We start from the raw sequence: 21,515 nt of genomic DNA on the forward strand, positions 1-21,515 counted from the left end.
CTCATTGAACTAACATTGCACGATGATAGCGTGCTGAGGAGGGAACCGAAGCTACAACCGTAGCCCACGAATACGCACAAAGCCGGCCTGGTAACCGATCGCGTAGTATTGATACGAGGAACTGTTCGGGTTGAAGCATACCTGCGTGATCCGGGTGGCGGAGTATTGACCGAATGGGGCTCGTCGTAGGCTTTTCACCTGCAGCGATTTCGTGTCCGTTTTGTTCTTACACTGTCCGTGTGGAGTAAGGAAAAGAATAGAGACAAAAAGATCGTTAATAAATAATGTTACGCACCAGCAGCAACTGGGTTTCACATTAACCAACTGAAGCAGCCACCGCAGAGAAAGAAAACCAGCTCAAACTTACCCCATCAGTGTCGGAGAATAAGAGCCCGAACCGGCCGGAGAAAGTTTCGTAGGATGAAAGATCGGTAAAATCGTCAGTGTTATCGTCCAAACGGATGGTCTCCGTAGATGTTAGCATCTGGGAACGATAAAAAAGGTTAGTCAACATTAGAAACAGAGGCTTATGAAGGTTGAAAAAACATAAGCTGTGTCCAGGATTCGAACCGAGCCTTTCGCTATGAATTAGGACAGTGATACATTGTTAGTTCATTTGCCAGCGTGCTCAAGTTAGCGACTCAACAGCCGCTAGTTCGAATCCCGCAGCAAGCGTAGTAAATAATGAAATATACGAATGGAAAATATAGGTCGTGATGTTGTTTTCCTTTTAATATTTGTTTCTTTGGATTTCCAACCCCTTTAAGTACGATCACTGTTAGTAGAAGTTAGTGCGCTGCCCTAACTTACATGCGTCGATTTCCTCTCATGCGTATTGCACACAAATGCTATTGGTCGGTGACACAACAGGTCGCCTCCGTCGGTGGCAAACATGTTCGTGCCTAGCCACTCGTTGGCGCTCATATCCGTCGCTTCCGCACCGATGGAACACAAGGGAAACATGCGGAGTCCAATCTCACGCGGCTGGTGGATGGTGTAGCCGCACCGATCGAGCGCGTAACTATCGTCGTAGATCATGGTCAGCACCGGAAAGTGCACCAACCAGCGAACGGCCGTACAGCGGCTTCGGGTCACTATGTTGCACACCTCGAGCGGTTGATAGCGACCCGAGTGGATATCATACACCTTGAGTCGTCGATCGGCATTGCAGACCACCAGAAAGCGGGTAGCTTCGGCGTAGTGGAGATCGAGCGCCGTCACGGCGCCATTGTTCGTGTGAAGCATTTTGTGGGTCGGAAGAATCGTCCGGATGCCGTTCTTGACACCAGTAAGCAACGGTGAACGGGTTTCTAGATTCCACACCGCAACGACACCGTTCGAGAAGCCAGCGGCAAACGCACCATGCCCTTGGGCACGCGTCCAAGCGAGCTTCACTACACTGTGGCCAGTGAAATCGGTAGCCGGCGATGAGGACAGTCCAGCTGACCTGCCGTGCACGGTCAATGTCAGGGAAAGGCGTAGAACTGGCTGCAGGTGTACGACTCGTGGTGCAGCAGTTGCCGCGCTAGTAGTTCCGGCCGGAACGCTCACCATGCTCCGGCTAAGCGCAAACATGTACACATCCCCATCGGATCCGGTTGCCGCGAGGAGCCCCAGTCGATCGATACGATCCCCTTTGAGGCGCTCATTGTAACATCCACTCGGGCAGAATGCCAGCTGCCAGATGGGACCAAAATCACAAGCGATCGCGAACGTCAGCTGGGGACTTCTCACCGAAGTAGCGCGGTGAAGGCTGCAACATAATAGAAGGGAATAGAAAACATTGACCTTCTGGCGTACGGCCACATTACTTACTCTTTGTTTTGCAATGGTCCAACGTTCCAGATTTGGATTAGACACTTTCTTTGAGGTTGCAACGCTAGCTGCTCGCAGTTGTATGACTCGGCGAAGCTCGATTTGCAGGCCAGGGCCATTATCTGATCGGCAGCCGAATCAGGCGCTAGGTCGGGCACTGGAAGCCAATCGATCGCTGTTACCGGACCCCCACAGAACAGCACCGACTCGTGGCCGGTAAGCTGTTTCGCTTGAAACACTGGCAACTGCTGCCAACCCTCGGTGAGACTGTCGCTGTAGGGCGTATCGTAAGAAGACACGCTTCTCACACGAAACCGCATCGAGTGGCCACTCCTGGGAAGGTAGTCTCTCGTGGAGAGCATCGCTAGAAACCGAACGTCCACATCGGGCAGTAGGTGTTCGAACAGCACTGGTGTGCTGTAGTGCACCTTCCGGAACCGCGTCATCATATCGGTGCACGTTACGTGGAAGACAGTTTTTTTCATCCGATACTCGTTGGCTTCCTCGAGGACCACTGTAGAAAAACAACACCATCGTAAACGTTACTGACCATTGCCAACCACCAGTCGACCTCGTGCAAACTTACTGTCTCGGTAGACATCCGAATCGTCTACGACGTAGGACGGTTCCCCGTCCATCGTGTCGATGGATTTATTTCCACCTTGGCGGCTGGTCTCCGTCCCGGGCTTTTTACGGCCAACAGCCCGTGATTTTTGACCACCGCGCGCCCCTCGCTTGCCGCCGACCGTCTTTGAACGTTTCTCGAGCCGCATTTCGTCCTCGTCTTCTGGCACACCGCTGCTCAGCGACGTATTATCGTCCGTGCCACTTTCACTCGCTGGCGGCGCTCCGTCGCTCCTATCACTGTCACCGCCGCTCTCGCTGGCCGATAGTAGGGCCATCTCTTTCGAGTGGCATCTCATCACATGTTTTCGGATAACTTCTCGCCGTGAAGAAAATTGGCAGCAAATGGCACACTCGAAGAACGTTTCGGTGCGCTTCTGCACACCCAGCGGACACTGACCGTGGTGGGCGACCAGTTCCTTTTCAGTCCCCGCGGTGAAGGTGCACGTGTCGAAGCAACACTTCGGTTGTTTCGAGAACTGAAGCTGCGTTTGCCAAAGTTTGATCGTACCCGGGCTTACCATTCCGGGAGCGATTTGAAGAATCAACTGTAAGAATGGAGACCATGTTTAAAGGCATGTTTCTTTTCCCAACCAATTCCTCGCCCTTCGAGCTGTTTGCTGAGAAACGTACCTCCTTCGAGGTGTTGGTCATGTCCTCGGCAATTTTTTTAATCTTCTGCTCCGCACTGCAAAACAAATGGTACCAATTTGATATCTTTCGCTTCAAATGCAACCCTTTTCTCTGACATCGTACTTACCACGCAACGGATTGGCGCTTCAGTCGGCCGCTGGCGTTCAACTCCTGGTCCATTCGGTCCTGCTCGACAGCTGCTTGTGCTTTTGCCATGCTCAGCGACTCCATTTGCCTGCTCTTCAGCACCCGGCAGAAGGATGCCAAATGGGCCGGCAAACTGATGGCCAACATGCGCCGGTTGCAGTGCTCACAGCTTACCTTCCGCGCTTCGAGCTCCTCCTTCGTGAAACCGCACGTACTCAGGTGCGAGGCCATCCCGAGGTGGGACTTCTTCCGATCGCCACACGCTTCACACTCTAGTTCCGTTCGGCGGTTTAACTTCATGAACCGGAGCAGCTGTCCCGCCACAAGGTTGAAATCGTTCAAATCAAGTGCCTGGTCCAGGCCGACGCGAAACGTTAGCCCGTTGTGCAGATTGTAATGAGCGTCCCAGTCTGGGTGTGGGATGGTTTTAGAACATTTGCCACATTGGTAAGCTGGTCCGGCGTCGTCAGCGGTCACCGTTTCCTCCACTCCGCTCTCTTGTTTTATTACTGCTTTAGGTATTGGCGGGGATTGCGCAGCAATTGGAACCACCGTAATGCACCGCTTCGGTTTCCTTCCCCTGGCCTTTGGTGCTGGTGCCGGTGGTGATGTTGATTCCAAGGTCGGTTGACTAGCTGACAGTAGCGTGTTTGATTGATTGAATGGCACCTGATGCTGCTGGTCGGCCGGAAAGACATGATTCGTTCGAACGTTGATAACTTCCAGGATACGCTCGCTGGCCGGCTGGGAGTTTCCGGGTAAGGCCGGTTCCACGATCTCACTGATGACGTACTGCTCATCTGGATTGGAAGGTTTAGAATTATCAGTGGCGGAAGTGGCTGATGCAACTGGCGAGGCACTCTTCTCAGTCGGCACGGCCACCGTAATCTTAAGGCCGGCCTTGCGAACAATATCGAGAAGTGGTTTCGAGGGCGTATTCAGTTGGCGCTTTTTGCGCAAAACTTTCTTGCGACTCCGCGTCCCGGCCCCAGACTCTTGGTGCCGATCGCCCGGCAGAGAATCATCGGACGTAACGTCCCCTCCACCACCATCGTCGGGGCCACTGTTTCGAGTGCGACTGATGCTGCTGCTACTGCTGCTGATGCTACTACAGGAATTGTCTCTTCTGCTTTTTCTTCCACGGCCCTTAGAGTGTGAAGCAGTTTCTACAGCCGCCACCGAGTGAGCTCTTTCGGTTGCATTGGGCGATTCCTTTGCCTTGGAACCGGCCTCGCCATCAGCGCCACCTCCGTGATCACTTGTGCTTACTGTTGCCATTGGTGGTCTTCCTCGGCGCTTTGGCGCCGGTTTTGGTGTCGACGAATGTCGCGGACGTAACGTTCGTGAGGCTGAGGTAAGATGAGATTCATTATTCCGAGAAGATTTGGCTGCTGATTGCTTTCGAGCCGTTTTCATTGTCAGCTCAGCAACGGTTTCCTTCGGAATCGGCGAATCGACCGACTGTGAATTCGAGGGACCCTCGCACAACGTGTCCTCAAAGTTAGAAAACCCAGCCGACGAGCAGTCGGAAACGACCTCACAAATGCCTTGCTGTTCGGAATCATGCAACGAGGAGCTTACACTTTTAGCGATCGCCACAGGAGATCGTTTTGCGGTACGCTTTCGACCCCGTCTTTGTGTCTTTTGATCGGGGTTTGATGAGGTCGGTTCTCGCTCCGCGTCTGCCGCTAGATTCGTTTTAGTTTTCGTAGCGACTTCACTGAACACATCCGGAGATTTGACATCGGCAGACTGTTGTTGAATGACGGTATCCTCCGGTAGTGCAACAGCCTTGTCTTCTGTGCGCTTTGTACGTTCCGAGGGTTTTTCGAGAACGAATTTTACGATTTCTTCCAAATCTGTTGGCAAACATGCTGACACGGAAGGCACCATCTGATCAACCTTTGGGGAGCGGACCTTTTGACTGTTAACGGTTTTATGTTGCTGAATAATGTCAATGGAGTTTTTCACCACAGCTGTGATGGTGCCACGATCGTGCTTGGATGTCCTGCAGACAGCGGTTGACAGTAGCGTACTTTCGTCGACTGCACCACTGATTGATTGACTCTGCTCGTCAATGTATGTTGAAGCGTTGGTTGGCGCTGCCATTGCCTCTGAAGCTTCCTTAGCTAACGTTTTAGTTTTGACTTCAAGAGTTTCGCTCAGACTGCATTGAGGAGCAGTATCTGAGGTTTCTTCTCGCATTGCAACTACGTCCGTTATGGAAATATCGACAACTTCCTGTTTAACAAATGGCTGGTCGTGGTCTGCATCAGAATGTTGTTCTTGTGAATCGATTGTTATTGATGCATTTTCTATTTCCAAATCCCAATCCCTATCTATGTCAGTGTCATCCTTTGCTCTGCGTTGTAAGGATCGATCAGCAACAGGCGATCGTTTGGCACGCCGTTTTTGGCCCCTCTTCTCAGCAACGGTTGTCTCGGGCGTAATATCTTGCAAAACGCTGTCACTAGGGCACTCATCAGCGTCATCGGGGATAGTCTCTGCAGTTGGGGTTTCATCGTCTACGTCGGCTTTTTGTACGATAACATTGTTTTCGTTTTCAGCAGGAAGCGTGGATTTTGTTGGTTCGGAAATCTGCTCCGTCACATTGATTTCTCCGTCCCTCGCTTCCACTCGAGGAACTCTAGTCAGATCTTCCTGAGTGGTTGGATCTAGAGAGCTTATGGTTGCCCTTGACGTAGGATCAAAATCATCCTTTTGAATCTCCGGTTGAACATTAGATCTATGAGTTCTGGCAACGTACGGTTTTAAGACCCGCTCGAACAACTCCCTATCCAGACGACCATCGTCGTCATCTTCGTTGACCAAAGACGGAGGCAATTTTTTCGTTTTCAGATACCTTTCCAGAGGACTAAGATGCGATCCATCCCTACTTTCGTCACCGACTGGTAACGAATTAACTAGACCGAACTTTAGTCTCTGCTGTTCGACTAACTCCCCAAAAAGTGACTCGTAGTTTACGTGGCGCAACAATAAATCAACCAAATCGTCCCGTTTCTCCTCGTACACTTTCTCACGGCAGGCTTTTCCACTTTCATCACTTGACGAATCGCTTGGCCCGATGTTCGGTATTAAATCTTTGGTACTTCTTTCGCTTCGACTATCATCCGGCAACGTACCGGAATCGGAGTCGCTGTGGTACGTGTTCCGTCCGTTGTTTTGTTTAGCCGCTTCCGCAAGGATCGCATCGACGGCTGTCCATTCTTTTGCGTTCGTCGTCGCGTCCTCTTCTACTAAAGTGTCTTCTATCGCGTCTGCGACGGAGGGGGCTGTATCGTGCCGTGTCGGTTCGGTAGTACGGAAGCTTGGCACTTCTACGGAGCTGGTGGACGGCATCACCGCAAAGTAAGGTGGCTGGGAGCTTCCTCGGAAAGCAGGTTTCTCCTGCTGTACCACCGGCGTAGGAAGCAAAAACGGTTCGTCCGCATTGTCCGATAAGATAACAATGGGCGTGTTGTTGATATCGATCTCTTCTGTGTCCTGCAACGGTGCGATGTTCATTTCTGCTGCAGACAGAGATGTAATTTGGGGAATGCCCAACTCCAGCGTACTTATAGATGGCACTTGGACGTTGCCTTTCTCGGTAACATTATGAAAGATTGGCTTGATATCGGTTTGGGCTGTCCCGTAACCTTCATCCCAAGGGTCGTGATCTCCCTGATCATGTGCTGCGATCGCATCATCATCATTTGCGATGTTTGAGGAAGCTTCTGCCTCATCGTGCTCATGCTTCATACTCGTGCTTCTCTTCAGCATCTGTTCCATTGCGCCATTGATGAGACGAATCTGTTCGACCATTTTACTTTCGTCGTCGGCGAGTGTTGCATTGGAGTAACCACAAAAATCTCCCGAATCTCGTGAACAGTTCCTTTGTTCGAATGACGCATCGATGCTACTGTTTATCGTATTACTCGACGAATCGCTGCTGCTGCTATCCCCGCTTGCCATCTCTGGCGCATTCTCCGTGGGACTACATTTCCGTACCGTATTCCACAGGGATTCGGAGTGACCCACCGCTCCCACGATCTCTTGACGGTCGTCGATAACAGCTTTCTTGGGATCGTTAGCCATAAGGCGTTGTGGAATGTTGGTCAAATCTTGCTTCCCACCTCTACTCGTCGTTTGACCAGGGTAACTCCGCCCGTATCGATTAGCGGGATTGTGTTTCACCGGTTCCAGCGCTAGTGGCTCGGTCGCCGCCGGTCGCTTAGCTACGATATCAGTATCCGTGCTTTGGCCTCTATCGTGTAGATTCCTTATCGCTTTTTGTCGCAACTTGTGACGGACGTCTGAGGAGCAGCCCGCTTTTTTCGGCGATGGCAAAGATTTGACGTTCCCGGCGATGGATTCCGATTTGGCAAGCTGGCTAAAACTGTATTCTTGCTTTAATACCGGCGACTGAGGTATGATCAACTCCTGCGCTTGTCCGCCAACGTAGCTTCGATCGATCACAATTTTAGGTACGGTCGGTATCGGAGCTATTGTCGCAGGAACGGATTGCGATATAGACGGTGCAGTGTTTGCACTCACGATCGAAGAAACGGAAGCAGTTGAAGGAGCCGGACGGTGGAGAACCAAAATTTTGGGATACTGCTCACTCCTAGCACCGGGGTATGTCAGGGGTGCGCCAGGGATACCGGACGTCCCCGGTGTACCTTGCAGTGGTATGTGAAAAAAACGACCATCCTTTGACAGTATGAGAGGCACTTGAACCATAGGTACGATCGGATTCTTCCTCGGATTGATGATGAAGTTTGAACTCTCGACATTTGTCTGTACGCGTGGTACCACCGTCGCGAAGGCACTTGACGTGCTGCTGCCTAACGGAGCTCCGGAAGTGCTAAGCACTGGCAGCGGATCGTTAGGTGGGACCAACTTTGCTGGAGTAATTTTAATTTTTGGTAAAATGATTTGCGATATGATTTCAACCTTCTTTTCGGGCTGTGAAGGTGATAACGGTGAAGCTGAACAAGGTGGTTGCTCCCACATTGGCTGTTGTGACGCAGATGGTGCTGAACTAGTAATGTCCGTGGACAACGGCAAGCTTTCCATTTGACTTTCTTGCTTTATGAACGAGATGTGATCAACGGAAGTGGTGGTCAGATTCGTTTCGGCCACATTCTCACTGTTTGGCGAGGCGGTAATAGTGGAGGGTGTACTTTTTTCTTCCTCATTTGCGGAGGACACTTCTTTGGCAGCCGTAGGGACGTAGGTTATGTTGTTTTGCTTTCCTTTCGACAAGCATTGCATGAACACTTGTTTTTGCGACGCACTGAGATAGTGTACCTTTCGAATTTGTTTATTGCCGCTTCCCGCCGGCAACGCAGAGGATAGTTCCGCCACTGACTCCGTGGGAGCTTGACCAGTACAGGACGATGCTGGTATTTCTTTGGATGCTTTCAACGTTTGTGGAATTTGTACAGCATTAGCAACAGACGGTGCCATAACAACGGCGGTCGAAGGGGTATAGTTAATCGAAGATGATTCTATCACAGTAGGCACTGGTTTCGTTAAAACATCAGCAGCTTGGCTTGCTCGGGATCTATCAAGCGGATGGTGGAACGATGGGTCCACCGACTGAACTGTGCCGGTGCATGATTTTTCGGCAGCAACGGCGGTTCCGTCGCTTCCGAGAGTATTCGTCAGTTTCTTCGTGGTGTTTGATTCGGCTTTAGTTTCAGTCACGTTTACTAATTTCTCATTCGACCGACGCGGGGTAGATGCAGTCTGACTTAAGCTAAGTTTTAATTTTTTTGCCAACTCCGGAGGCAACTTTCCCAAACTGATGGTTCGTTTGATAGTTTTGTTCCCGGATACTGGTGTGCCAACGGTGGTCGCTGTGCTAGTTGCAGGAGAAGGGGCATGGGTCGGTAGCTTGCTTATTTGGTCGTCGTTCGTCGATCGATTCGAATTGCTCGATGAAAGTGGCCAACTTTCTTCCGATTGCTGCACTTTTTTCGAACCTTGTGCCACTTTCGTCGATTCCAGCACCACATCAACCAAATTCTCTTTATCCGGTAGGGCACTTTCGGCGTCTGCCGGTGGATTATTATCAACCTCAGACTGGGCGGGCGCAACGACCGCTTCTATTGAACGATCTAATAATAATTTACTAGCGCCGGCTGCTTCTTTTACAGCGTCACTGGGAACCGTTTCACGTGCTTTAACAGGAGATTTATCTACATCGCCATCTACGATGGCTGGGCTTAGAGCTGGTGATGCTACCGTCGTTTGAGCATTTAAACATTTTTGGGATTCAGTCGCAGCAACTGTTTTTAATATCGGTGTGTCCACTATAGCATTTGAGGGAGACACTTGCGGGTGTTCTGTTGGTTTAAAACATTCATCGACTGTTGCAACAACATCGTTTACTGCATCGGTCTCACTATGTGTGGCAAACGTTTTCTGTGCAGCACCAGACTTCACTTTCACACTCGTTTCGGCAGAGAATTCCTTCGATGGATTCGATTTCTTCGGTATCGCCCGCGCACTCTTTGCCGCTGGTACAATCGACACTTTAGGTTTTATCCTTCGGAATGCAGAGGGTTTCGCGACGGGTGTTTGTTTTGTTTGCTCACTCAGCTTTGCTGGGTTCACCGGATCTGTGGATGGTGCTGTGCTGGTGACCGCTTCAATCACTTCTTCGGTTTCCTTTTGCCGTGCACTGTCTAGATCCGGATGAAGTTCCTCCTGCTCTCCGGCAGCTTTTTCCGCTGCACTATTCGTGTTTTTCGCTGCTTTTTTAGCAAAGGTTTGCGCTACCACCACGGGTATAACTTTTTTTCGCCGGAAGTTCTTCGTATTACCGGTGGACGGAGCCTGTGCGGCAGTACTACCTTCCGAAAGGAGCACATCATTGTTTGACTGCACGTCGCTGTTCGCGGGTGTGTTCATATCGACGATTGCAGCCGTATCGGCGGAGGGCTGGTAAGGAACAGAAGGATTGCTGATGTTGAGGGTGGCACTAGTAGTAAAAGTAGCACCAGTGACAGAAGTAGCAGCAGCAGCAGCAGCAGCAGTAGTGGCGCCACCAAAAGAAATGCTCTTAGCGTTTCGCGCTGTGAATTGATGAGAAAAAGAAGTTAATGTAACTTTCTTTCCGACCAGTACCGTAGCGGTCAATTTGCACGCTACACATATTCAACAGTATTCATTTTCAGAAAGTTAGTCATATTTTTTATTGATAGCCGACGCATTCATTATCAAACGTGATCAAAAACAGAGCAACAAAAAAACATCAAATTGGTGCAAAACTCACTGGCTGCCGGGGCTGGCCAAGATAAGAGAACACCGTTTTCTCGACAGTGCTCTGACATCAAAGCACGTGGACTCGCTGCTTCTGATTTGCTCCGATGCGCACTCAAAGGTAAACGAAAGTCCCAAGCAAGCAAATCGACTTGTCGTTTTTTTCTTTGACAACCCACAAGAACCACTGCACTGGTGTTTCATGCACTTTACATAAAAGAATAAATTTTCATAGATTCGAACCTTTGTCCTGTGTGGTTGCGCACTGAAACACTTTTCGATGTGCCACGAGCCAGCAACCTGTCTACGCCATCGAAACACCATGAAGATGTAACGATTTGACATTGCTAAAAATAGAACAGCTCCAGCGTTTCCACTCTCCTGTCAAACAATTCGAGCTGTCAGATGACTCGTGGGAATGTTTCAAACTAAAAAAAACAAGTAAACCCTTCAGGCAATTTCCGGCCATGGCGGACCAGTTTTGCGGCCACTTTCACTATTACAATTTTTTGTATACTTCTGTCGGTCAAGTTTCCGCGAGTCTATTCTACTTCTGCGGTCACTGCACCCATTACCTGTAGCCATCGACGCCATCAGCACGCTCTGCAGTCCTCGATGGGTCGATCCTGCGATCCTCGATGGGTCGATGGGAATGGTTCGAACGATGTTTTTCCGCGGTACTTTCGCTAGGGCCCGCTGAACGGGTTGATCATAATATGAAACGGGCGACATACTAACTGCCTGCATGTTGCGCGGTGGTTGCGGAGTGCAAAAGGTGGCACCACGCTTCTTCGCCTCGATCTCTGCAGATGGTTCATTTTTGATGCTCGTTGATGCTGCGATGCTGGATGCTGACGTATCCATGCTGCCCGATTTATTGACCTTCTGCTGCACACTACTGTCACACCGCCGCCGCCACGACTGGAACACCCTTTGCGTAGAGCGATGTATAGCCACGCACACAGCCTTACCACCTATGCTGCATCACGGAACCCCTCCGAAATGCGCCCGACGTAAATGGGTTACCGAATTCGAGCCACAGACGCCAACCGGACGGCCGTTACTTTCACTCGACCGATGAAGCGATACGCGCGATTCCGAGGCTCGTTCAGTGAATCTCGAGCTGAGATGAAAGCGTGCTTGTGCAGTGATTGCCTCACTAATCAATTACATTGCGCGAGGGGACGATTTGGTACGACGCATCTTTTCACTCCACGGGGAGCTGGAGAAATAGACTGAAATTTACAACCAACAAACGGGAAACGTGAAGCTCTGAAGCTTCTTGAACGGCGAGATACTGAACCGGTGTCGAGCGCTCGGCGCAAGAGGGTTTAAAAGGGTAAAAATTGGCCGCAAGCCTGGCGCTATCTTTTCACATCCGAAAAAACCTCGCGTAGAATGCTTTCTGACAGCTGGCCTGATGTTTTGGTGCAAGCTGATATTTCAGTCAGAAGGACGCAAATTGTCCGACAGCTTCGGGAGTCGCGTGGATGACATTGTTGCCTTCGGTTCGAAATTACCTACGGCAAAGGGATTAAAAAAGGATACTTATTAAAGTTAAACCTCGCGGTTATTTAATGTAACTATTTACTTCCTTTCGCCTCAAAACAGTGTTTGTGTGCCAATTTCCCCCAATAATTTCCTCGCCAAACAACGCTTCCGTTACGACGCAATAGTAGCACCGATAACATCCCTTCGCGCGCGCGCGGACCAACGGTGAAAAATATCCCTACGCTTGGCGCTTTTTCAGCTTTGCACAAAATATCCCCTTACCGGGACAGTGTGTGCGTGTGGCAGGCGGTCGCCAATCAGATGGGCCACTTTTCGGGTGTGAGTGCGGCCCGCTGCGGCCTGTGAACACAATATCGGAGCGGCCGAAACAGTCGATCAAAAAACACGGCGTATCGCGGGCGCGCGAGTGTGTGGTGTCCATTTTCAGTGCGTGCATTTTGCTGAAGATCCTTTGTAAAACCTTTGAGTAGATCACATCTGGCGAGGTCCGGTTTTTGCGCCTGCCGTACAAGTGGCGGCGTTGTCCGCAAGCGAAAGCCGTCCCAGAAATCTCCGTGTCCCCGAGTAGGCGATTAGCTCATCGTTTCGGGCGGTGCGTGGCGACGCGCCATCATCGTCGGGAGAGAAATCTGACCGTACAGCACACGATTTGGGTTAGATCCGCCGCGTTTGCTACGGCAAGCGCCACCACCATCAGTGTGTGCGTGTTTGTATCGGTGATTGCGTGTGTGCAGCGCTTGCGTTCCCCAACCGGAAGGCGGAGGACAGACGGACAAACTGTGCCGCGCGCACACACGGGCACAGTTTCGCCAGTTGCGCCAATCGTAAAATGCTGCGGATCGAAGGAAGCCGCGTTTTGTGGAGCAGGAAAAAACTTCGATGGCGCTACGCCGCCGTCGCCGCCATCGGCCACTGATTTCGGGCCGTTCCAAGTGTGTGCGCTTCTGACCAGTGCAAGTGGGAAAAAGTTCACATATTTTTCACGAGCTGCACAAAAAAAAAACAGTAAGAAAAGTAGCTCGTGAGCGTTTGAAGCGATTTTTTCACCACCGAAAAAAAGCGAACCGTGGCGGCTGGGGCCATTTTCATCCCCGTCGTACGCCGCGCGAACATCATACGGCATTTTTGTGGGTGAGCGACGGAGGAGGACACAAAAAGAAGTTGCATTTTTGAACGGTGAGCGGGCTTTGTGTTCGCAAATTAGCACAGGCGAGAGTGAGAGGGCTCACCCAGCGGTACGTGGAAGTGACTCGCGGTACGTGGACTGAGCAAGTGAGAAAAAGAGTGCGATATCGGGCGCGGAGTGCGTGTGCGTGAGAGGGGCGCGTAAATAAATTTCGAGAAAGCAATCGGTTGCCAAAGCTCTCGCACACTCTCGCTCGCTGGGCAGTAGTGTTGGTGCGCGTGTTGAACAGTTTCTCCCTCTCTTCTGGGGGGCGGTCGTGAGCGGCGGCGAGAGAGAATTCGCTTTTTATTTACCAGCACCGAGTGCGTGTAGTGGTGCGTGTCGCGCTGCTGGGTGGCGAATGTGGCAAACGAAAAACTGAACCAAACGCAGTCCGGAGTGTCCCGCGGAAGACCGTGCATTATCTACCAAATCGGCGGCCGCCAACGGGTGAAATCAACCGAGGGGCAGACAGACACTATTGTGTGCATCATGAGTGCACCGGTGGACGGTACCGGTGGTGGTGGTATTGGGGACAAATCGTCCTCCTCTTCGTCCTCGGTCAGCGGTGGAGGTGGCAAACCGGTGTCATCCGGTGGTGGTGGCGTTGGCGGCGGCGGCACATCCGTTGCTGCTGGCCAGCTGAGTGGCACACTTGCTGGCGGTGCGGGAGCAGCAGCTGGTGTGAGTGCGGCAGCGGTGGCGGCGGCGGCCACCACGACGATACCGATCGATTTGGCCTCGGCATCCAAAGTTTTGGTGCGCACCGATAAAACAACGATGCCCACAACGACTTACAGGTTCGTATGGGCGCTGATGACGAGACGAGCGCAACTCGTGAGAGAGTGTGAGGCTGCTTTGATGAAAATGGAATCGCGACTGCGAGAGCGGGAGCGAGAGAGTGGCAGAGTGAGGTGTTACGAAAGAGTGCTAGATGACAACGCGATGGGCCGCGAATGCTTAGAGCGAATGCATACCAGAAGCAGCGTGCGGCAGCAAAATAATAGGCGAGAGGCGTGTGTGCGTGGTGCGCGGGTTCTGTGTTGCCTCTATAGTAGGCGATGGGTTTCCCTGCCAGAGAAAGAGAGAGAGCGCGATTGGCGCTCGTGAATGTGTGCGTGATCGCGTACGAAAGAGGTGCTCAGAAGTAGCGAAAGTTTCTCTTATCACGGGTTTATTTTTATTATTACTGTTTTTGCTGCTCTGGTCTCTGCGCGGCGGTTGAAAAATTTGCTTCAAACGCGAACCGCGTAGTAGCGGAAATATTTTTTCTCTTGCCTACGAGTTTGTCCCACTCCCGGGCCGCCCCCCTGCGACGTTTCTTTGTGTGGAAGGACTTTTCTCTTTGCGCAAAAAGAAGCCAACATCTTCCACTTCAAGGTGTGTGCGGTGCAAAGGTGCCGATCGTCTCGATGATCAGCGGCCATCTCGGCGTTGGTGAACTTCGATTTCCTTTTTGGGAGAATAATTCGGCACTCCTAGTTCGGTGACTTTTTGTATGTTCGTTTTCGAAACACAACTCTGCTGCGGTGGCCCAGTTGGAAGGACCTTGTTCGAAAGTGGTTGTTATTTCAATTTTTTCTTCTTCTAGAATCGGTTCCGCACCCGGCAACCAGATGCGTGTGGTCATTCCGAGCAGTGCAGCGCAGCAGACGTACTACCGGCAGCCGGCAAACATTAAGCAAGGTAAATAGAGAGAGACAGAGAGGGAGAGAGAAAGGACAGCGGATTAAACACTCATCGTTTTTTTTTTACGATCCACCGCCACCTCTCCAGATACGACGACAAATCGGACACAGATCAGTGCCCTGTCGGCGGCCCGTACCGTGGTAACGCAGACCGCTTCGCTGACCGTGTCCCGGGCACAAACGACCACACCGACCACCGTTTCGTATCACGTCTCGAACCGTTGCGTGCCGGCCACACCGATCGTGACGGCGAACCTGCCCCCGGGAGCGGTCCGGGCGACGACCATCAACGGGCCGATCCGTATCTCAACCCCACCGATTCAGGTGGCCACCAACAGTAACACTAGCGGCGGAAACACGGGCAACAGTGCCGGTGTCGTCAGCACCGGCGGCAGCACGACCTACGTCCGGATGCCGCCGAATGTGTTGCCGGCACGCAGTAGTGCGCAGGCGGCGGCAGCAACCACGGCCACCATTATCTCGCAAAGCAACCACAACAACAGCACGACGACGACGCTCGTGCCAAACTTTCAAATGTCCGCCCAGCTGATACGAGCCACCGGAGCAGGCGCGGTGGCCGTGACGGGCGGAGGGGCTGCAGGCGTTGGCGGAGGCGTGCCGAGGGCACGTGTTGTGACGCAAACCACCATACCCACCAACCACCATCCGGTGGTGGTGGCCAGCGGAGGAACCGCGACCCCGTTGGCCGTGGTAAACAGTTCGACACCAACCGTCGGAAGCGCACAGGGTGCGGTGGTCGGAAGCGGAGGACAGCAGACGGGTGTGGCCGTGAGCAACACGTCGCCCCAAGCCTTTGTCGCCACCCTGTCCACCGTCCTGCAGGCACCGCGTCAAGTGTCGACCCTCGTGTACACCAACAACAGTGCCACACAGCAGTACACGATCGGTCCGAATCAGCAGCAGCAGCACCGGTTGGCACTGGCCACCACCACGCTATCGCCACAGCGACCTACCACGCTGGGGGGAGGGAGCGTGGGGTTGAGCACCCCCGGTACTGGAGGCATCCGTCCGACGATACAACGCCTTCCGACGGCCGGAATTCGCGTGAGTAACTTCCGACCACCGGGGCTCGCTTCAACCACCGTCCTAACGACGATCGCCTCCGGTGTTCCTGGCGTTTCCGGAACGGTAACTAATTCCTCCCAGTCCACCGGACAACAGCTGCAACAGCAACGGACGGTGGCCACCGGGACCGTCGTGGCTCCGAACATTTCGAACGCCATTCCGGCGCGCATCATTCAGGTGCAAAATCCCGCCAGTGGAACGGCCGGAACGGCGCAGATAGTTAACGGACGGATACAGACCAATCTGCTCAACATTCAGCCCCTGATTGTGAGCAGCCAGAATCGCCTAGCTGGCACTGGACCAGCGGGAACTACGGGAGGTTTGCAGCCGGCAGCGGGGCTCACGATTGCACAGGTAGGCAAGCTAACCCAGGTGGCCGCTGGTACGGGAAATGAACCGATAACGACGTCGGCGGCCACGGCCACACTGCAGACGGCTTCCGGACAACAGATAGTCGTCAGTACTACCGGACCTGGTGGAGGGGCATCGCCTGCGGCCACGTTAATAGCGGGCAATCTGATCGCTACCGGAAGTGGAGGCGCGACGCATCATGGAGGACAAATTACGCACCAAATTGTAGGGATGAACGCACCGACCGTGGTTTCGGTGGCCACGGGTGCGGGAGCTGCCGGTGCGGGTGTTGTTGGTGGTGCCGGTACTGGAACGGCTACGACGGTCATTCCGATCCCGCTCGCCCTGACCGGTGCCCGTCAAGCGGCCGTAAGTGCGACCAGTGGTCATAGTCCACTCAGTATCGTGACGGGACCCACGGGCGGTACATCGTTGGGCGGGATCGTGCGAACCGGTGGCACATCCGGTGTTGTAGGTACCGGAACGGCCACTTCGATTGCGTCCGTCCTACCCATAGCAAAGGTGACGCCTCAACAGCAACCCCTCGTGACGAGCTTAGTGGAAACGAATGCCCCGAACACGGCGGCGGCGCTCCATTACTCGGTGGCCAGTGGTGTGGTCGGAGCTGGGCCATCACTGTACATCCAAACGCGGCCAGGTGTGGCATCGGGTGGTGCAGTGGCGGTAGCCACGAGCGGTAGTGTCGGAGTGCCGAAGGGCGCCACTGGAGCGACCCTCAGTGTAGTGTCATCAACGGGAACGGGCGTGGGAGGCGGTGCTGGAGGTGGCACTTCCGGTGCGGGCGCTTCGGCCACAACTTTCCTGCCCACGTCCACCTTCTACTACGAACGGTTAACTTCTTCGCCGGCCGCTGGCTCTGTCTCGATTGCGGCGGCCACAAGCGTCGGTGGCACTTCCGGCTCGGCGGTAACGCTCTCCTCTTCGACGGCCATCACCACGACGAGTGCCATCAGTGGGCCAGTGTTTTCGATCTCTTCCTCCTCGAGCGTGATCAGCAGCAGTGCCAGCAGCAACAGCAATAGCGTCAGTTCCGCCATCCAAAGCCAATCCGGTGGCGCCCACCATTCGGTTGTGTCGTCGCTGACGAGCTACGGAGCTTCCGGTTCGTTCGCCATCGTCCAAGCTGCGGCCGGAGGTGGCCAGGGTGGAAGAGCTACACTGACGAGTGGACCGATCCATGGCCTCGTACCGGCATCGCTGGCCAGTGCTGGTGGTGCAGGTGGAAACGTCGTCAGTACGACCGTAGCCGGAAGCATCGTTTCGGTTTCCCGGGACCCTTCGGCAGCGGTTGTGGTTGGTGGGAGTGGTGGTGGCGGCGGCGGCGCTGGTGGAAACACCGGTGGCACTACCACGACACAGATCGTTCCGATTCGCTTCCACCCTCAGCTGCTGGTCGACGCTAGTGGTCATCACCAGGCGCAGCAGATCATTGTCTCGAGTTCCGCTGGTGGTGGTTCGGGTGGAGGAAGCACCGCCACGAATATTGTCCCGTTGATACCGGTGAACGCCACGGCGATCAACGTTACCAGCACAAGCACCGGCGCTGGCAGCAAGCAGCATCAGGTGGAATCGCCCCAATCGAGCATTCTTCGCAAGCGGGCCCTCGAGGGGACACTGAAGACGCTGGCCACACCGGCCGCGGGTAGAGATCTCACGCAGGCACTGATGGCAGTGGAGAAGCAGCAGCAGCAACAGGAGCTCACTCTTCAACTGTTGCAACAACATTCAGCACTACAACACCAACCGATGGAGCTGCGTGGCGAGCTGATCGGTTCTCCGATGTCGCCCTCGAGGCCACCGTCCAGCGATGGTTCCACCACGGTCAGTGCAACGTCCACCCCGGGGCTGGACGATCAGGAGGATAGCGAAATGCGACCGATACCGTATCGCAATAGTCACGGGGGCACATCGACGGCTATTGTTCTCGACGGAGGACACTTCAAACCGGTCCAGGAAGAACTGCACCACTTCCAGCAGCAGCATCTTCCTCGGGAACTAGTGGCTCATCATCACCATCATCATGGGGAGGGCTTCGTGGCAACACAGGGCGGTGCCAGCAGTGGGCAAACGGTCACTCAGATTGTCAACCACCATATGGCCGTAGTTGGCAGCAGTAGCAGTGCCGCTGGAAATGGTAGCAGCTACGAGCAATCATCGGCACGGAAGAAGGCGCGCAAACAGCTGCTTCAGCCAATGAGCGACACTAGCACGGTTGGTGCCGGCAGTTCTTTGATGAAATCGAGTTCCTCTTCGTCGTCTTCCTCTTCCTCGGCCACCACCACGGCCACAGGACAAACGTCCTCGCAGCAACAGCAACAAGTGTTTATGGCACAAGATCACGTCGATGGCGGTGGTGTTACGATCGGCGGAGATGGCACATCGTACGCCATGAGTACGGCTGGGCCAGGAATCGTCATACTTACCACCGGCGGTGCACAGCATCACCTGGCCACCGGAGGTAGTCATAAGCATAATAGTGTGTCCGGAGCGGTACCGAAGCCGATTAGTGGTGCCGGTAGTAGTAATAACAGCAGTCTCCATAACAACGTTAAACTAGAACCACCGACCGCGGCGAGTGGCCAACAACACCAGCAGCAGCAAGATGCTGGAGCGGCACCAGCACCGCAATCCGGTGGTGGTTCCGTTGTGCCATCAACGAAACCGATCGTCAGCTCATCGAGAAAGACGAATAACGTTAGTTTACTGCAGGTTGGTACCAGCCCGTCAGATGGCAAACCTTCGGTCAGTCATTATTCGCATCTCTCCTCTCTTTTTTAGTCGTACAAACAAACGTGGAAAGCGGCCAACAACCACTTCCAGCGATACACCGACGTGAAGCAGCGCGAGGAGCGCCGACCGACCGTGATGGACATTGCGAACCAATCGCACATCCTGCAGAAGGTGAACGGCTGGAAGATCTATCATCTGAGCGCGCAGATTGAAGAGCTGGTAAGTAGTGAGCCCGTCTTGAAGGGGAAGCATGCCATTCAACACCTTTCGTATTCGCTTTTCCAGTGCGATTTGGAATCTCAGGCGTACGGTAAGCTGGCACAGATGCTACGCTCGATGGAAGCGAGCGGGAGCGGCAGCAGCAGCAGTAGCAGCTCAGCGAGTGGTAGTGTCAGTTCCATAAAGTCATCTTCAACCGACATTGAACGAATCAACGATCTGCTGAAGGTAAGGGCGCTGGTGCCGCGTCGTGAATGATGTTGTGCAAGTTCGCATCGATATTAACTCGCTGTCCTTTTCCGTCCGGTCGCACAGGGGAACATGCAGCGCAGCAAGATCGTGATGGACGGCATTAACGAGGCCCGCACGCAGATCATGAAAATCTTCGACCACAAACCGCGCGTCTCCGACATCATTCTGCGGTGCGCGTCGAAGCGGAACTTCAAGAAGCGAGAAAAAACGTAAACGGTGCCGGAATAGCTCAAATTTTAACACCATTCTGCATCACCGCGTTTGGAGGCCAGTGCCCGGAGCAGATGAATCATTCATTAATGAGTTTTTAGATGATCGCGCGCGGTTAGTATTATTCAGTTTGCACAGGTAGCTAAGAAGAGCCCTTGCGGGGGTCCCCAAGCAGAGCAGAGTGATGTAATTAAGTTTGTCCATTGTAAATAGCTCACCAGCTCGAGTAATGACTACTCTCTGTACCGATGTGAAGGATGTGATTTTAGAAAAGGACTGATTCACCCTTGGATCTTCCGTTGGTCGGTGATAAGGGTGAAGGGTACGTTTTAAGACCCTCCTTTTTGTGTCATACCTTGGCTCACAAGGATGAACCTTCGATCGTGGCGGGGGTTTTCTTCGTGGGAGCTACATCTGGCGACTAGAGGAGTTCTTTCCTTGTTTTCAACGCAATTCGACGCTGGAATTCAATTGGCCCATTGTGTATAAAGTTAACGTTAAGAATAACAAAGCTTTTTCCTATTTTTACAAAACAAATGATGAGCAGTCCAAACAAACACGTCTTTGGATTTCTCCTTGTCGAATATTAAAAAAGGGATGTTTGAGACCCTAGGTTTAAGAGAAATAGAGAGAAAGAACGGCTATTTTAAGGGCGATATTGTGGAAAGTGCAGCAATATATCGTGATACAGTTGCTGTCGGGAAGGTAGCAAGCAGTATGAAATTGAGCGATAAGTTTTTACTTTTTGTAACTTTTAATTCCTAGAACTGTAAGCGCCACCGTGGACACCGGACCACGGTCGAGAGATAATGAGGATTGTTTAGTGAAAAGATTTCTAACACAAACCCTCGATGGCACGTTTGTAAAAATAATTCTATTTGCTGTGCCGGTCGGTTGTCTGGTTAGGAAAAAATGGAGAATGATGAAATGTTGAAAATAAATGCTGCAAAACATTAAAACTGGTTGTTGGGTGGACATTGATGACATGAGAAACACTTGGGTGGATTTTTGGTTGTTCACATTTTTTAAAACTTTAATATAGAACACGATTTCCAAAGGGCACTCCGCGGGGGTACACATACTCAAAAAAGTGGGGTGTTTATACATAACGGGGACGATTATGGGGTGGTTAGCTAACAACACGTCTGGAATTGACTATTATCGCAGCTTCAGGATGAGATAGAGGACGAAGAACACGGCCAGCACGAACAGAAACATGTAGCACATGTAGTTACGGTGGCTGCCTTTCCCCAGCCGCACCACCCGATTGATCGTGTTGGACATGAATCCCCCGGTTCGGTCCATGTCTTCGTCGATGCCACGCAGCAACCGATCCTGGTAGCGGACCTCGTTTCCGATGTCGATCGTCAGAGACTTGAGTGCTCCGATTTTGCCCTTCAGCTCTTCGGCCATTCGTTCGTTTTCCTCCTCGAGTGCATCGCCACTGGCCTGGCCACTGGACCCGGGCGCCTGCTGGGGCAGGGGCTGATAGTTGTACCCCTGCGAACGGCGCATCTTTCCACTGCTGCTGCTGCTGCCACTGCTTCCGGCAAAGTTCGCCACTTTGTCACGTTGGTGGCTGGCGACGGATGGAATGTGTTATCGTGGAAAAGCCCTCGGGCAGCGCCCTTATCCCTATCTGTGTCCGTTGTACTCCTGGGGGGATGGCAAACCCCCGTTCCAGCTGGTTTCGTGTGAAGTGTTGGCTTTTGTACACGAAATTCTTATTTACAAAAATTTGCTGACCACAACGTCAACGTGAAACGTCACTCAAATCGCTGTCAAATGTAGTC

The 21,515-nt window shown here is 52.8% G+C and overlaps 3 protein-coding genes across 3 annotated transcripts; 1 reads left to right on the plus strand and 2 right to left on the minus strand.

Moving 5' to 3' along the window:
- Positions 1 to 44: 44 nt before the first annotated feature.
- On the minus strand, positions 45 to 11,352 carry LOC131215038 (general transcription factor 3C polypeptide 2). The gene is made up of 8 exons (XM_058209415.1): positions 11,223 to 11,352; positions 3,200 to 3,629; positions 3,073 to 3,127; positions 2,402 to 2,987; positions 1,816 to 2,329; positions 811 to 1,753; positions 368 to 484; positions 45 to 231 (listed from the first exon to the last, which is right to left on the minus strand). The coding sequence occupies exons 1-8, from the start codon at positions 11,350 to 11,352 to the stop codon at positions 52 to 54; spliced, it is 2,955 nt and encodes a 984-aa protein (XP_058065398.1). The 3' UTR covers positions 45 to 51.
- Positions 11,353 to 13,657: 2,305 nt separating this feature from the next.
- LOC131215039 (mucin-17) lies at positions 13,658 to 20,667 on the plus strand. Its single transcript, XM_058209416.1, has 7 exons — positions 13,658 to 13,760; positions 13,863 to 13,965; positions 14,757 to 14,851; positions 14,915 to 19,020; positions 19,090 to 19,260; positions 19,327 to 19,488; positions 19,576 to 20,667. The coding sequence occupies exons 1-7, from the start codon at positions 13,658 to 13,660 to the stop codon at positions 19,723 to 19,725; spliced, it is 4,890 nt and encodes a 1,629-aa protein (XP_058065399.1). The 3' UTR covers positions 19,726 to 20,667.
- On the minus strand, positions 20,622 to 21,428 carry LOC131207214 (BET1 homolog). Its single transcript, XM_058199861.1, has one exon. It carries the CDS (start codon positions 21,235 to 21,237, stop codon positions 20,881 to 20,883), a length of 357 nt encoding a protein of 118 aa, XP_058055844.1. The 5' UTR covers positions 21,238 to 21,428; the 3' UTR covers positions 20,622 to 20,880.
- Positions 21,429 to 21,515: the final 87 nt, after the last annotated feature.

Source organism: Anopheles bellator, chromosome 1 (genome assembly GCF_943735745.2).
Source record: "Anopheles bellator chromosome 1, idAnoBellAS_SP24_06.2, whole genome shotgun sequence".
NCBI lineage: Eukaryota > Metazoa > Arthropoda > Insecta > Diptera > Culicidae > Anopheles > Anopheles bellator.

What these genes read in the sequence shown, in the direction of transcription:
- LOC131215038 (XM_058209415.1), bottom strand. Translation starts at nt 11,352, where the DNA reads ATGGATACGTCAGCATCCAGCATCGCAGCATCAACGAGCATCAAAAAT. An exon ending in GCGCAACATGCAGGCAGTTA is followed by an intron (nt 3,630 to 11,222) that starts GTATGTCGCCCG and finishes TCCCACACCCAG; the next exon opens with ACTGGGACGCTCATTACAAT. An exon ending in TGACCAACACCTCGAAGGAG is followed by an intron (nt 2,988 to 3,072) that starts GTACGTTTCTCA and finishes CCATTCTTACAG; the next exon opens with TTGATTCTTCAAATCGCTCC.
- LOC131215039 (XM_058209416.1), top strand. Translation starts at nt 13,658, where the DNA reads ATGAGTGCACCGGTGGACGGTACCGGTGGTGGTGGTATTGGGGACAAA. An exon ending in ATGCCCACAACGACTTACAG is followed by an intron (nt 13,966 to 14,756) that starts GTTCGTATGGGC and finishes TTCTTCTTCTAG; the next exon opens with AATCGGTTCCGCACCCGGCA. An exon ending in GCCGGCAAACATTAAGCAAG is followed by an intron (nt 14,852 to 14,914) that starts GTAAATAGAGAG and finishes TCATCGTTTTTT; the next exon opens with TTTTACGATCCACCGCCACC.
- LOC131207214 (XM_058199861.1), bottom strand. Translation starts at nt 21,237, where the DNA reads ATGCGCCGTTCGCAGGGGTACAACTATCAGCCCCTGCCCCAGCAGGCG.